Source organism: Chiroxiphia lanceolata, chromosome 12 (assembly GCF_009829145.1).
Source record: "Chiroxiphia lanceolata isolate bChiLan1 chromosome 12, bChiLan1.pri, whole genome shotgun sequence".
NCBI classification, from domain to species: Eukaryota; Metazoa; Chordata; class Aves; order Passeriformes; family Pipridae; genus Chiroxiphia; species Chiroxiphia lanceolata.
In genome coordinates, this window is record NC_045648.1 from 8,057,769 (window position 1) to 8,073,439 (window position 15,671).

Below are 15,671 nucleotides of genomic sequence, written 5' to 3' on the forward strand. Positions count from 1 at the left end.
TATCTCTGCACCAGCTTCCCAGTGATAAGGGTGGTGTGTCTGGAGGTGAACTGGGCAGACTGTCCCCCCTGTCCCTGGCTCTAGCTGTGGCTGCTATTTGTCACCAAGCAGCCACAGCCACAGTATATTCAGCCCAAGCTCTGCAAGCAGCCCCTCAATCCTCTGGTGCCTGGAGCTGACACCCATGGAGATAGGCAAGAGCCCACCTCCCACAGGCAGGGCCCAAGGAGGGGATGCCAGGATGAGCAGGACACTGCTGGCAACAGGAATGTGCATGATCATTGTCCAGAGCTGGGGGGGCAGAGAGCTGTGGTGGGAAGCAGGTGGTCCTTGGCCATTCGTACCAACCTCGGGGGTCCCTGCCCAGTGTGGCAGAAGACTCTGGGAAGGAGCAAATCTCCTCTGCTCTGTTCATTCCAGTGCTCCTTCCCTACAAGGGACCCCACCCTCAATGCAGGGGGATCCTGCCCCACCCCTGCCCAGGGGGGCTCTGCTGGGAACATCCCTGTGGGCAGCCCTGGCAAAACTCACAGCTCCCTCCAGCCCTGGGATCACGCTCCTGTGTAAGAGCAGATCTAGCTCCAAGCTGGGATATTTGCTAGAGGATCAAAGCCAAACGAGGAGACAAAGGGCGTGGGGTGCTGATAGAGGCTTCCCCTCCCCAGGTCCCTTCCCACTGTGCCTGGCCAGCTGCGAGCACAGGCTCCAGCAGCTGCAGACAGGGTGGAGGCAGCAGGGAAGATGTGCATAAAGCCCTGATACAGTTTTTCAGACTGGGAAGGGAGCTAGGAGGGTCTGTGAAAGCAAGAGAGGTGTGTGGTCAGCACAGCAGCTGGCAGCCCTCCAGGATGGAGGAGCCAGGGGGCTCAGAGGGGATCCTAGTGGATCACCGGACCTGCCCAGCTTTGGGAGATGGCTCTCAGGGAGGCACAGAGCAGACAAGCCAACAGCCCTAAAGTTTCAGCTGGTTTTAATACTGTCAGAGACACCCCGGAGCAGGGCTGCCACCACCATCCCACCCAGGCTCCCTTGGCCCCACGGCCACTTCGCATCCCAGCAGGCAGGGGAAGCATCACTGCCAGCCTGGTACTGCCTGCCCACGCTCCCACCTGCTGGTGCCAGGTCTTGCTCATCTCCTACTGCTAATCCTGAGAGCATTGCAAGAGGCTCCTCTCCACCCCACAAAAAGGGAAAAAAAATCAGGTTACAAAAAGGGTCATAGCACAGCTCTCTACCTGCTGCATTTGGGTGGTTTAACTACCACCTTTCCCATTTTTTTCCTTATCCTTGTGGATACAAAACCATCCCTCTACCAGATCACAGTCCCCCTGGTCACCACTCAGCTCGGGGGACAATGGACCTCTAGACACCCCAAACTGCAGTGAGTTGGGGATGGCAGCAATGCTGAGACTTGGGAGGACACTGGAGCTGGCACCCCAGGAAGGGGAATGGGGAATGCCTGCCAAAATGCCAGCCATGGTGCCTGCTGGAGCATCCAGCGGGTAGAGCCACCAGCAATGGGGACCCAGTGCCTCTTGACAGGAGCCATCTCATCACTCTCCTCGCACTATGCGGTGCTGACACCACAGGCAAGGATATCCAGGGCCTGGCAAAATGGGCTGGGTACAACAGCTGAGTTTTTTCAGAGGATTTTCAAGAGCCCCTGCTTGCAGATGTGCAGGGAGCAGGAGGGACAACGGAGGCTGCAAGCCCAGGGTGCCTGCCCTAAGCCCCTGAAAACTGCTGAGCCCCAAGAAGGTGCAGGCAAGGGACTGACACTGGCTGCAGACTCTCTGCTGGAAGCAGAAGCAAGAAGGGGGAGAAAATCTGTCCCCAGCTTTAGCTGGGAGTATACAGCCAAGCCCTGATTGCAGGACAGGGTCCCCCAGTTGCAGGAGAGGATCCCCCAGCCAAGTCCCAGTTGCAGGGGGGGGTCTCAGCCCTGGCTGGCACGGCAAAAGGGCAGGAGCCGTCCCCACATCCCACCTGCAAGGGCCCCGTAAAGTGCAGTGCTGCAGCCCCAGCACCAACGCGGGGCAGGGGAGCCCTCTCGGCTGCCTCCCGAGTGTGGGGACATGGAGAGGGGGTGTGAGGTCGGAGCAGGAGCAGGCAGGGGCGGGCAGGGCGCAGGTCGGGTGGCGGGGAAGAGCAGCCCCGTCCTTCCTCCCCACGCGCCTACTCATCGCAGCCCAGCAGCTCCACGCGCAGGGTGATGCGGTTGTGCCAGGCCACGGGCAGGATGCGGACGAAGCGGGCGTAGAAGGGCACGTCGAACACGTTCTTCTTATGTGAGTAGTTGTCACTGTTGCCGTGAAAGATCTAGGAGGGGACAGGTGGGTGTCAGCGCTGCCGGGACCTCCCCACTGCCACCCACCCCTCCCCACCACGGCATCCCTGAGCCCCAGGAGGTCACTGCCCACACCCACCTTGGTGCTGTTTGTCTGGCCATCCCAGTATAGGGTCCAGGACGTGCCATTGTCACTGTAGGCCACCTTGTAGGCTGCCACATACTGGATGTGCCCAAAGTCACGGGCTCCTTGTGTGATGATTCCTGTCACCTTCTTCTGGTCCCGGAGGTCGATCTGGCACAGGGACAAGGCTTGTCACAACTCCTTTGTAGGGGCGGTGCTCCCACCCTACAGCACCCTTCATGTTCCAGAGGCATTCAGGATGAGCTGGCCCTCAGGGGTCAAGAATGGAGAAAACACCACTTGACCCCCACCTCAATGCCAGGCAACACATAAACGCTACTGTGAAATATTTGATCCTTCAACACTCACAGCATTTCTCAAGGCAATCTAAAGTGGGCGCAAACCCACCGCCTCAGTGCCCTTGCCCACTCCCACCATCTCCACATTTTTTGCTGAAAATGTCAGTGTGGGAATGATGGCAAAAAATCTCCATTCAAAAAAATTAAGGATTCCCGGAGGAAATGCATTTCCACTGGAAAGCAGTTCTTGCTGAGAAAATATGCTGTTCAGCACAGGCTGACATTTGGGTTCTAAGTGAGATGGTTTCTATTCTCTTTACTCTGCCACGCTGCGCTACTGCTGCTGGCACAGGGTAGACCAGCAAAGGAGCTGAAAGTCTCCTTAATTTAGTTCTTTTTCCATGCTTGTCAAAGGCAGTTCCAGCTATACAACATAAATCCTGAGTGTATATGTAAATCTATACACACATACACAAACAGGCAGTCTGTGGTGCAACAGCCCAACTCAGCGTGTCATCCTGACCCCAACAGCCAACGTCGTGATAAGCTGCTTTATTTAGGGCTGTGAAACAGCTGCTTTTAATCATTTCCCAAATAAAAAGCGGGACAAATATCTAAACTGCTTTGTCCTATTATGTCATGTGAATCATGTGAAAAGTATAAAAACAGGGTAGGAAAGGAAACCGAGAAGGAAATTTCAAAACTATTTGTTTCCATTCCAGATTGAGAAGAGAAAAGCAAACCTGATTTTTTTTTCTGCAAAACAGAAACATGGTGTTCTGGGCAGCCAGAGGGTCGTGGGACAGTCATCTCAGGCTGGGATGGCATTTCCTCAAGGGGTGATGCAGAGCTGGGGTGTTGTATGCTTGATGTACCCACGAGGTACAGAGACAGCACCACCTCGTCCCTGCAGGCATTGACCCAGAGCTCCAGGACTGCTGTTAAAACCAGTGGCTGTGGTCCCATCCTGACCTACCCCTGTGACCTCAGCTCGGGGAGTGCGCTGCCGGGCTGTGTGCCCCACAGCAAGGTGCTCTGCCCACCCCATCAGGGGTGCCCATCCTCATTCCAGCCACCTCAGCACAGGAGGTGACCCCAGGCACAGGAGGTGGTCCCAGACATAGCTGGAGAAGCTGGGGAGGAGACACGAGGTTACAGAGGGAGGAGACCCACCTGCAGCCACTCGGACTGGCCGTTGTTTAGCGCGGTCCAGGCGTTGGTTTTGCCCGTCATGTCCAGACGAGCGTAATGGGGGTGCCAGGTAAAGGCATCGATGCCCCAGGTCTTGTAGACGCTGGAGGCTGTGATCTGCTGGTCGGAGATCAGGCGGGATTTCATGCCCAGAGGCTCCGAGCAACCTGCCGTGTTGAAATACACTGTAACACAACAGTTTACACAGGCAGTGAAAGGGAAAGAGTCCACAGCACCGACGCGAGCAAAACCCCGCAGCCCTGCCAAGAAGCCATCCCCACCTTCCCATGTTTCCATTGCCTGGAGCACAAACAGGGCCAGGCAGGGAAATGCTCAGCAGAGGTATAGGGCTGCTTTTTCCCAGGATTTTTAGCTCCAAGCTATTCCCTGTCTCACAGTGCCTCCTGCTGCAGAGACAAGCAGATGTCCCCACAGCACAGCACAGCCCTGGAATGCAGAAAGCTTTGGCAGGAGGCAGAGGAGGATGTTTTCATGAGTGAAGAGAGCAATGCAAAGACATTTCCAGCCAACATCATGGATGGCACCACACCCACATAGCAGCAGGATAGGACCCAAGCCCCCACAGCGTCCCACTCCCACACAGACACATGAGTCCCACCCGGCTGCTGGAGATGTGCCACAGAGCAGGAATGTGGGCAGCACAGGGAAAGGGCTCACCCCTCACATTTCCCAGAGTACTTTGATCCTCTGGTGCTTTTCAAGCTCCCTGGCAGGAAAAGCAGCCAGTTCACAGCTGGAGCTGACAGGGAGGGGGCACAATAAAAAGTCCTGGCTTGGAAGGTGTTAGAGGTGTTAGCAGCACGAGAATGCAGCTCAAGCTGGCTGAGCCAGTGGGATTAACAGCTTGTGCTCCCCAAACGCACCCCAGGGTATTTCCAGGCACCAGCCTCAGGAAAAACAAGCACTGACAAATCCCTTGTACTGGGTGATCAGAACCAGGACAAGGGGTGACGCCCTGCTCTGTGTCACCCCCTGCCCTGCGGCCCCTGGGGAGGGGAGAGCCACCAACATTTACCGTTCATCTCACAGCCGATGAGCTCAAAGCGCAGCGTGCAGGCCCGGCGGCACATCACGGGGTAGATGCGGATGAACTGGGCCGTGATGGGGGGGTTGAACATGTTGGTCTTCATGGTGCCATAGTCCATGTTCCCCTCAAAAACCTGCAACAGTGAGCAGGGCTGAGTGGCCCAGCCCTCCCACGGCCTCCTGCATCAAATCCCTTGCATAGCAGACGGACAGACCTCGCATTGCCAATGGCAATAGGGCTGCCTTTTCCCAGGATTTTTAGCTCCCAGCTATTCCCTGTCTCACAGTGCCTCCTGCTGCAGAGACAAGCAGATGTCCCCACAGCACAGCACAGCCCTGGAATACAGAAAGCTTTAGCAGGAGGCAGACGAGGATGTTTTCATGAGTAAAAGAGGGGAAAGCTGGGCTCTGCTCTCCTGCCCTGGAACAGTGCATGACTTTGCAGCAGCTTCAACACTCTCAACAGAGCTTTGCAATACTTTCTAATTCATCCTCACCCCCACAGAGCCACACATGCAGCAACATCCACTCCCTCCCACTATCACAATGCTCCACAAATTATGAAAAAAAAGCATAAAGGTAACTCACTTCTTTCTTTTTAACACAACAAATAGAGTTAGGTTATGTTTTCATGCATTTTTTTCCACTGCTGCAGAAACAAGAGGAATTTTTCATTTTTGCTAAGCAAAGCAGATACTCACAACCATTTCCTGGATGCTCAAAAATCCACCAGGAGACATTTGCCATAAAGAACTGAGAGTGGAGAGCACTGCAATCTATGAGTATTTCTGCTCTGAGACACACTCTCAACTAGTGCTTAGTGCAGACACATCAGCCACCCAAGCTGTTCAGTAGCACTGTCAGACCATGCCCAGTTCCCAGTGTGTCAGTGATAAAGATATTATCTGAATGACCTAAATATGTCAGTGCTGCTTCTTTGATTATGCTTATTATGGTCAATTAAACAGAGGCAGAGAGCACTTCTCGGCACTGGAACTGCCTGTGCCATCTCACTACTAGGATGGCTTTCAACACGGCTTTGGCCCAGGTCAAAAGCATTTTTCCACACACAGGGACACTTTGGGATGCAGCTCACAGCCACTCCAGCATGGGGTGGGGGGAGCTGGGACACCCCCTACGCAGAGCATTGCAGCCCACCTTGTCTACATCCAGCTTCTCATCCTTGAAGAAGGTGAACTCCCGCCCGTCCAGGCTGTAGGCGACTTTGTAGGCACGGACGAACTCCTGCTGCCCCACGCGGCGCGCGCCCTGCGTGATGATCCCGCTCAGCCGCATCTTCCGCAGCAGGTTGGCCTGTGGAGGGGAGGAGGATGAACAGGGTACAGCCCAGAGAGGGTGCACAGCCCCTGCACCCACCAGCACCACCAAGCCTGGATGGGAGGGCGGGCTTACACTCAGCATTGGGACCGGGAGAGAGGATGCCCAGGGCGCTATGACTTCCCCCAGGCAAAAGCCCTCCATCCCTCCAGCCCTGCATCCCATGGTGGGCAGACCAGGGATCACCACCCCAGGTTCCCAGCTTCTTCCAACAGACTTGCCTTCTTCAGGTACATCCCAAGATGCCCCTTGCTGCAGAAATTTAGCCCCGCATTTGCCACCAGGAGCAGGGAAATCACATGACAGCAGTGCTGCAAGATCAGCCACGGCTACTGGGGCTGCTCTCTATGCTGGTGCTCCCAGTCCTGCCGCAGGTACCTGGATCCAGGGGCTCTTGTCATAGTTGCTGGAGGTCCAGGCATTGACAATGCCGTGGTTGTTGAGGCGGGCAAGCTCCGGCCCCCAGCGCTGGAGGCCGAGGAAGCCGTAGTAAACAGAGGATGCCGAGAGCTGGGCGTCAGAGATGGCTCCTCCTTCCATGCCCAGGAGAACAGCACAGCCTGGGGACAATGGGAAGATCAGGGCCAAAGAGAGACAGTAACCAGGGAGCAGAACTAGGAGTCATTTGTTTCTTGTCTAGGGACGGAGAAGGAAATGGAGGCCAGTCCTAGGATCTGGTTGTCCCCAGGGTGTCCCCTGCTCGTCAGCCCTCATCCAAAACCACACCATCCATCTGTCCCCCTCATAGTACAGAGGTCTGGGGTGAAAGGGCCATCCAGGGGCCACCCCTGAGAGGAGACAGCACCTTCCCAAGGATGTTCCCTCCATTAGGACCAGGCTGGCTGGCATCAAGGGCAGCCAGCACACCAGAACCCACAGCTGCCCTTCAGATCTCCTAACCCAGCTGGTGAGACCTCTCCTTGGCACACTGGCAACGACAGACAGAATAGCAGGGAACAGGGAAGGAAAGGGAATTCTGTACAGTTAGTGCCAGGGACTTACGGACATGGCATGTCTTCCCCAAGAATGGAGAAGGACACTTGCAGGTGTAGTCACCATCCAGGTCCAGGCAGGTGCCTCCATTTTTGCAAGGTTGGGAGGAGCACTCGTTCTTGTCTAGGAGACAGAGTGGGGGAGCTCAGGAGGTGATCCCAGAATCAATCCCGGAGAGGAGACCTCTCATTTGGTGCAGCGGGAAGAGGGGAGGCATTCCCTTTGCAAGGGCCATGGCAGAGTCCCTGCTGATAGGGTGGCACAGGTTGAAGCTCTAACCAAAGGAGCCGTCTACACCACATCCCCACTGAGTACAATCACAGGGGTGCACTGGGACACTCAAGGCTGGGAGCCCACACAGAGGGCTGAGCCTTGAGGCATCCCTTGTCTCATTACTCGAGGCACTGTGTCCCTCCAGAGATGCAGAACAAGGCTCAGACACAGCCTGTCCCTGTGCCGCGGTCCTTCCCTCCACCCTGCAAGTTGCAAAACAGCCCATGGTCCCTGACAGAAGCTGGTGCCCCACACAGTCACAGCTGCAAACACCTTCCAGTTGTTAGCCCAGAATTGTCCAGAGGGACTCCAAGCCTTAGTGGAGAAGCAGCTTCCCCTGGCCCCCCCACAGCACCATACTCACTGATCTGGCAGTGCACCCCATCGTACCCCGTGGGGCACTTGCAGATGTAGTCAGTGAAGACATCCCCTCGGTTTGGGACCAGCTGGCACTCGCCATTGTTGTGGCAAGGATTGGGGTGGCAGGGGCCTGGGGAAGGGAAAAAACAGCTGTAATATAGGCACAGGTGGAAAATAAGAGCATCCAGTGGGCTGCCACTCCCCAAAGACATTGCATTCCCCCCAGGTGTATCCCGTCACCATATCCATGCTTGGATCTCCACTCTGTGTGTCCATCCGCCATCAGCAAGGCCAGACCCCAGGGGCAGTGGTGCAGGACCACAGCAAGGGCATAATAACTTCCTGCAAGGCTCCTGGCCTTCATGGAGCATCCAGGAGAGGGTCAGCTTCTCACCTTTCTCTGTCTCATTGCAGTCAATCCCAACGTAGCCCTCAGGGCAGATGCAGAAGAAGGGGGCCTCATTAATCCCAGTCAGGCAGGTGCCCCCATTCTGACAGTGGTTCACATCGCAGAAGTCACCTGGGAGTAAAGCCATGTGTCACTGCAAACCATCCCTGAGGCAGGCATCCACCAGAACCCCATGGATGCACACAAAGGCATCCCAACCCAAAAGTAGGAACTAGTCTGCTGCAGATTCCATGAGGAGGGGAGCACCTGGTAGGGACCAACTGCTGGATCCTGCACAGGGCTGCTAACATTCAAAGAGTGATGGTTAAGACCAGGAGCATAAGAGAGCAGCAAGGACCTGCTCTGCTCTGGCACATTAAAAAAGGGGTTTAACAGAGCCTGCACATCAAAGTGATGTGCAGGGGGAAACCCAGGGCTTTGGTGCATCTCTGACATTTGGCTGGGAAGCAGGGATGGCCAGGCTGGGGTGCACTTGGGCACAAGCAGGACAGGATCATTCAAGGGAAAGGGGCTGGTGCCACTGCTGGGTTTTGCTCGTGAAAGTTTGTACTCGTAAGAACACAAACAAAAAAAATTGTAGGGGGAGCCTGCATGCCTCGGTTCCCAGATGCTGGAGACATGCAGGGAGGGAGTACAGAGTCCATCGCTGCAGAACATCTGCCAGACTTTCATCAGTCTCCAAGCAGCTCCCACAAGGCAGCCCCAGCTCACGGACAGGTTCCCCCAGGGAACTGGTAGGGCTGCACCATCTTCTCTGCCTGTTCATCCACTTCCAGCATCTCCCATGGTATAGGGTTTACGTGGCAAGGTGGTGGTGGTGGCAAGGGGCTGGAAGGGTGGCTCCTCCAAGAAGACACCAGGAGGTGCTCCCATGTTGGAGACAGTCAGTCCCAGACAATGCCAAAACAGACCCTCTGCTGCCCAAAGCCATGCCCATCACCAACAGTCGGGTTGCTTCTGTGATAATAAACCCAAGACAAAGTAAAAAGCACTGCACAGCAGCTGTGGGCAAGGAGTGAGAAAAATGTGAAACAGCCTTGCAGACACCCCCTTATTCACTTGCAGAGAATAAGGAGGAGAAGGATGTGCTCCAAGTGCTGGAGCAGGGATTCCACTGCAGCCCACGGAAAAGATCTGTCTCCCTGCAGCCTGTGGAGGACCACAGGGGAGCAGATATCCACACCGCAGCCCACAGAGGATGCCAGGCTGGAACAGTCTCTTTCTTATGGACTGTATCTCATGGAAAGGACCCACAACAGAGCAGCTCATGAAGAACTGCAGCCCATGGGAAGGACCCACGCTGGATCTTTGCCTTCTTTTTCCCACCCTATCCTGTAAAGGAGGGGAGTGAGTGAAGTCAGCCCACCGCACCCATCAACCTTCTGCTCACCACTGCAGGGCTGAATCAGATTGCAAGAGCTGGGCTGAAATTCCTCCCACCCTTAATTAATTCTGCCCTAAAAGCTGTAAGACGGCAACATTCTCCATAAACCTACATCAGATTTCCACAGAACTGGCTGAAAGCCTCAGTAACTCCTCACCAAGCGCTAGGACAGCACATCCCTTGATGGCAGGCTCTTCTCTGCCACACTGCAGGAGTCAGAGCAAGGGCTGAACCCAGGTGGAGACCCAGGAATAACCCTTCACTACCTGCATGACCTGGAGAAGGTGGAAGTTAACAAGCTGTGGGCTCGCTGCCCAGACCCACACCAAACAGCACAGTTCTCATTAGCCTAAGCTACTACTCAGTGAGCTCCTACTCATTAGTCCTATAATAGCAGGACTCCTTCGAGTTAATCCTACTCTTCCTGACACTCCACATCTGTAGGGTACACACTGGTGGTAGACAGGCCAACATCAGATGAAGGTTTCCAAAAAGATGCTGTAGCTCCCTTAGCCCAGCCTCAGGAGGCAGAAAAACTTGGGCAGCGGTTCAAGTTGCTGCCTGCACTGCCCAGCCTGTTCTGCATGACCTCATGCTCCATCAATGCGCTGCCATGAGCTACACCATGGGAAGAGAGGGCTCCTGCTGATACTGGGGATGCCTTTGCCCCATGCCCCTCCACAGGTCTCAGGCACATCCAGCTTCCTCATCCCATGGATCTCTCCCAGCAGCCAGCCAAAACCTTGCAGACAGAACGACCTCTGTTCAGCAGCAGCTGCCTCCCCAGGCATGGAGTACCAAGGAACATGTCCTCCCCAGCATCCTCACTGCCTCCAGCGCAGGAGTGTCTGGGGTGGGACACCGCAGCAAAGCAGCAAGGGCTCCTCCCAAGGTCAGGACAGGAGGGGTCCCAGTTTTATACTTCAGTTATTCCAAGTAACTGGACTCCCTTTTATTCCCTCCCAGGAATAATCCCTTACGTGATGGGTCTCGGTAGCCAGCCCCCTTCCTAGCAGTGAGGCACACAGGTCACATTTTCCACTGTAGCAAGCAGTTTTGGATGCTCCTGGTTTCAGAGCAGTTCAGCATCTCTGTCCTCCACGCTCATTTTTCTCTGGTCAGGGACAGAGCTGTCACAGACTGAACACTCAGGAACCAAGGCAACAAAGATCAGCCACCGCTTTTGAAAATGTTTGCTTATATGAACCCACAGCCTGGCTGGAAGGCAAAAATAACATCCTCCAAATACTGAGACAGCTCATCCCAGCAGGGCTGGGGGAGGTCAGGTCTCAAGAGGGCAAAAAGGGCACCTCAGCCCAGGGAGAGTGAACACAAACAGGGCCTTCCTCACCTCTTCCTGCTGCCCTTTGTCCCTTGGCCTGGAGCCTCCACTTGGGCTTTGCTCCCCTTTTCTCTAGTCTCGTCCATCCCTTTTTGGAGCCAATCGCCCCAGACATGACCCACAGGGTGATGATGGTGCTGCTACTCCCGGGGTTCCCCTGTCCAGGCCAGCCGGGCACGCAGTACCAGGCGGTCCCAGGGAGGTTGTTTACATTGTGAGCACGGTTATCTCAGCCTGAGAGCACGGGATAACCAGGCTGAGCTACTCACGGCTCGGGAGCGAGGACGGGGCCATGGACACGAGTTCCTCTGTTCCTGCAGCGGCAGCCCTGGGGCTGCGCACCCTCTCACTCGCACCCCTGCACCCCACATCAGGCAGCTGGGACCCGCTCACCCTGCACCCCACATCCTCTCGCTCTGCATCCGGATCCCCAGCACCGCGGATCCTCAGCATCCCGGCTTCCCCTGCACACCAGACAACCCCTGCACCCTGGATGCCCTGCACTCCGGATCCCTCGCACTCCAGATCCCCACCATCCTGGGATCCTCAGTACTCTGGATCCCCTGCTCCTCACGCTCCCCTGCACCGCGGATTCCCTGCATACCGGACAACATTGCACTCCAGATACCGGATCCCCAGCACCTCAGGCTCCTCGCCGCCCTGGCTCCCCTGTACCACGGGACCCCCGGCACCTCTGATCTCCGGCACTCCAGTACCCCACGCTCCCTGGCAGCGAGGTTTTCCTGCACCCGGGCTCCTCGGCATCCCGGGCTCCCCGGCACTCACCGGACACAAGCAGCAGCAGCGAGAGCCCCAGCGCCAGGGCCAACAGCAGTCGCAACAACCTCGCCATCCTCGTGTTGCGTCCCGAGCCGCGCCGAGCAGAGCCGTGCGATCCCCACCGAGCCGAGCCGTGCGATCCCCACCGAGCCGCTCCGCTCCGCTCGCCGCGGGGCTCGGGGCGGGCAGTGACTCAGCCCGGCCCGGCGGCCCCACGTGCTCCGCGCCCGCCCCCGGGGCGGGACCGGGACCGGGACGGGCCCCGCCGAGCCTGGCACAGCCCCACCGAGGGTCCGCGACCCGGGGGAGCCCCCTCGGGGGTGCAGGCAGCACTGGGGGTGCAGGCAGCGCTAGGGGTGCAGGCAGCGCTGGGGGTGCAGGCAGCAAAGGGAGCACCGCAGCCAGCCCGGAGTGTAGGCAGCAGGAGGGAGAGAGGCAGGGTTGTAGACTGGCCTCAGAGCCAATGGTGCCTCATTAGCAGCCTGGAAGTAGGAGCCGCCACGGGCAAACTGATGATGCTCCAGTGCGGGGGGTCCGCTGGTTCGCCCCACGCCAGACCTTGACCCTCGGCTGGCCGGTGGGGACTTCCTGAGCCTGGCAGTGCCCATGGCTCCCACCCCTGGCAGGCAGAGGGTGCAGAGCTGGGTTGGGATGTAATTGGGGGCTGACAACACTTGGCAGGCGAAAGAGCTATTTTGCAGCACAAACCCCACTTTTCTTTCCCTGGATGGGATGAAAGCTGGCGAGGGGTTCCCCTCTGCTGGACAGGGAACACTAGTGCCCTGTGCCACCCTTGTCATCCAGCATGCCAGTGGCATGGGGTTTTCCCAAGTTCCTCCTAGCTAGCATCGAGGAAAATAGCTTTCATCCAGGTTGGGCGTACACGGGAAAGGGACTGGGAGGGACATAACAGTTCTCTGCCCAAAGCACCACACCACAGCTACACTGGTTCAGCCACAAACTAGCTCCTCTTTGAGCTGTGCCCAGCCACCAAGGGCTGGAAAAGCCCAGCCATGCTCTTGAGAGGAACTGGTGCCATGTGGGGAGCTCTGCCCTGGAAGGCAGAAACATATTTAACCCTGAAAGACTAAAGCATATTCAGGCTAAATCCATATTCAGCAGCAAATTCTTTGGAAAAGAGCACTGCACAGCACAGGAATGCTGGATCATTTGACCCTGTAATGGAAAGCCTTCCTCCTCCTAAATATGAAGCTGATTTTTATCTCTTCTTGCAAAACCCTCCATTTCAGCATTAACTAACCCACCTCAGACACTTGGGCTGCTCATATTTATGTGTTGACTCTGCCCAAGTGTTGCTACATTACTGCTTTTGGCAATGCAGCCACAGCAGCAGCCACAGGCTGGGCAGCCCAGCCAGGCCGTGCACTTTGACCAGTCTTCCCAGTCCGCTCCAGTGTCCATCTAATGCTTTTCTCAGATGCAGTCAACCAGTGCCCATGAGAGCACCCAAACTGGGAGTGACACCCCAGGGACAGACCTGCCGGCAGGTCCTGGTGCACTGGTGATTTGTCAGAGTGCCAGGACATGAGGAACACATGGAGCTGGACACGTATTCCCACCTACATCCATCACCCTTGCTGGTGGTGTTTCCTTTAATTAATAAAAACCCAAAGGAAACTCCAGGTAGAGTTTAAACTCCAGTGCAGGGAGAAACAGCAGTTGGAACGGAAGGAGAAGACAAGACACAGTACTTGCTTTCGAATAACCCTTCAACCTCAGGGTAATTACTGCTGTGGTGTTCCGACGAAAACAAGGTCAGGAGGAGGAGAGTGCAGGGCAAGATTCCCAGGGCTGTGCATAAGCAACTAGGACAAGGGTGTTTGTTTGGCCTTTTGAGGGGCTACTGCCTGGATTAGTCTCAGAGAGAATGCAAGACCCAGAGGGAGCTGCAGAAAAAGCATCAGCCTCTCTAAAAACAGAAAGCAAAATGTTTTCCTTCTGTCCCCAGAGGCACGAATGCCGATGTCCTGAGGAACACGCATGGGAAAGGATATTAAAAAGCAAGTCGTGGAGGCCAGGCAGAGCAGTGCTCTCTCCATAGGGATGGTGCTTCCTGCAGGCATCAGTGAATGGAGACCTGCAATGGAGAGGGGCATCCCAATGAGAAACCAGGGTTGGGAAGAGTCTGTGCAGTCCTAGCTGGCAGTGGGAAGCTCTGGTTATGGGAAGCAGAGAAGAGAAGAGAAGAGAAAGGAACAACCTCTCAAGGACAGAGAAGCAAGAAGGAATGGAGACAGCTCCCACAGGCAAACACCACGCCTGAGCTCATACAGCCGCCAAGTTTTCGCAAGGGATGGCTCTACTTGAAAGAGTTGGGTAGGTCGAAGGTCAGGCATAATTTCACTCCCTTCTACAGGGACTACTTAGGCCTTGTTATAGCAGGATTTACCACTGGGTTTGGTTTCTTCTGCATGGAGATCTGCCAGGCTTTGCTGTGCTACAGCCCTTTCCAAGCTGTGCTGATAGCAGATAGCCTGGTTCCCGTAGCTGGGGTGATAAAGAGGAAAATAGGTGATGGGCCCACTTGTTTCTCTGATGCAATCCTCTTTAATTTCCAGCTTATACAAAGGTGTTTTCCTGTGAACAAGGGAGGTGAACAATACACAGCCCCCCTCTTGCTCAAGCTTAAAGCCCCCATCTGCCATAAAACTGGCCAGGGTGCGTCCCATGGCCAATGAGTGTGCAGTGATGGCTCAGGTATCAGCACAGATCTGTGTTCCTTCCTTCCACTCCCTCTCAGACACTCACCTCTGAACCACAGGATCTTTCACTCCACATCATCAGGTAGCAAAGATGCCCTCCCCACCCCCAGCAAAGTCCTGCTCAGCCCTTGCACGGATCTTTTTCTCATAGCAGCTCCTATTGTTTGAACTATCTGTTCTATAAAGGAGTTCACTGGCTTAGGTTTATCTCATAATAAAGTCAGCCGTTACACCCCAGAGGGATTCCCCACCCAAAACGCTCCCACAACTCTCCTTGCAACACGGTTTTCCTTCCTCACTCCAGCTTCAAGAGCCCAAAAAAAAAACCCTGCCAGAGGTAGCCAGACTCATTCCTCACAGGCACGGCTCTGTCCTAGAGCCCAAAGTTGTGGCTCAGGTCACAGCACAGGTCCTGGGAAGGTTTCCTGACCCGTGGGATCAAGCCTCCCATTCTGCCACACATGTCAGCCACTCCAAGCAGGAAGGAGAAATGATCGCAGCACCATAGCAGTAGATTAAGCCCCAGTCTGCTCCTAATCCCCCTAACAGGATAACCAAGGGCTTGTGCCAGCATCTCTAACCTCCTGCAGCCCCAGCCAGCGTCACTGCCTGCCAGCCTGCCAGCACGTAGTTTCAATAGCTGCAGAAGACATCCACTGGCCCAGACAATCCTTGTATGCAGCTGGACTTCTCTGTTTACAGAGTTTTCTAGAGTAAAAAATAGCTTTTCACACTCTCTGCCCTTTCCACCAAAAGGGTGACATTTAGGGATGCGAATGTTTAGGAATCAGGAACTTCAACCTAGATACTGAATATCTTTAGGGGTAGCTGGGTACAGCTACTGAGTGCTCTTCAGGGTATCTAAAACTTTCTGATTTAAAAGGAAGAAGGCAAAGGGCAGCACCGTCCCCTAGTTTTGCTCTGCTGCCCACTGCTGATCCTGTTGGAGCTCAGATGAGATCCCAGCCAGTTTAACTTCAAGTCCTTTGCTCTAACCTAAATAAACAAGATTATACCCAGCTTAGAGCTGGTGTGTCTGTGTAAGGTACTTAATATAAGCACCTTTATATAACCCCCTTCTCTGAATCCTTTGCAGTCTTTAAGGATTTATCCATGCTTAT

At 55.3% G+C, this 15,671-nt stretch overlaps 1 protein-coding gene across 2 annotated transcripts; it reads right to left on the reverse strand.

The window, feature by feature from the left end:
• Positions 1-953: 953 nt before the first annotated feature.
• Positions 954-12,040, reverse strand: MFGE8 (milk fat globule EGF and factor V/VIII domain containing). Of its 2 annotated transcripts, none has more exons than XM_032700468.1 (10): positions 11,834-12,040; positions 8,307-8,432; positions 7,917-8,042; positions 7,289-7,402; positions 6,665-6,846; positions 6,107-6,262; positions 4,938-5,082; positions 3,884-4,068; positions 2,427-2,582; positions 954-2,319 (listed from the first exon to the last, which is right to left on the reverse strand). In XM_032700468.1, the coding sequence occupies exons 1-10, from the start codon at positions 11,898-11,900 to the stop codon at positions 2,176-2,178; spliced, it is 1,401 nt and encodes a 466-aa protein (XP_032556359.1). In that variant the 5' UTR covers positions 11,901-12,040; the 3' UTR covers positions 954-2,175. The 2 variants fall into 2 exon arrangements, with proteins under 2 accessions (XP_032556359.1, XP_032556358.1); XM_032700467.1 differs by having other exon boundaries at positions 3,884-4,086; positions 11,834-12,027.
• Between the last annotated feature and the right edge of the window lie 3,631 nt (positions 12,041-15,671).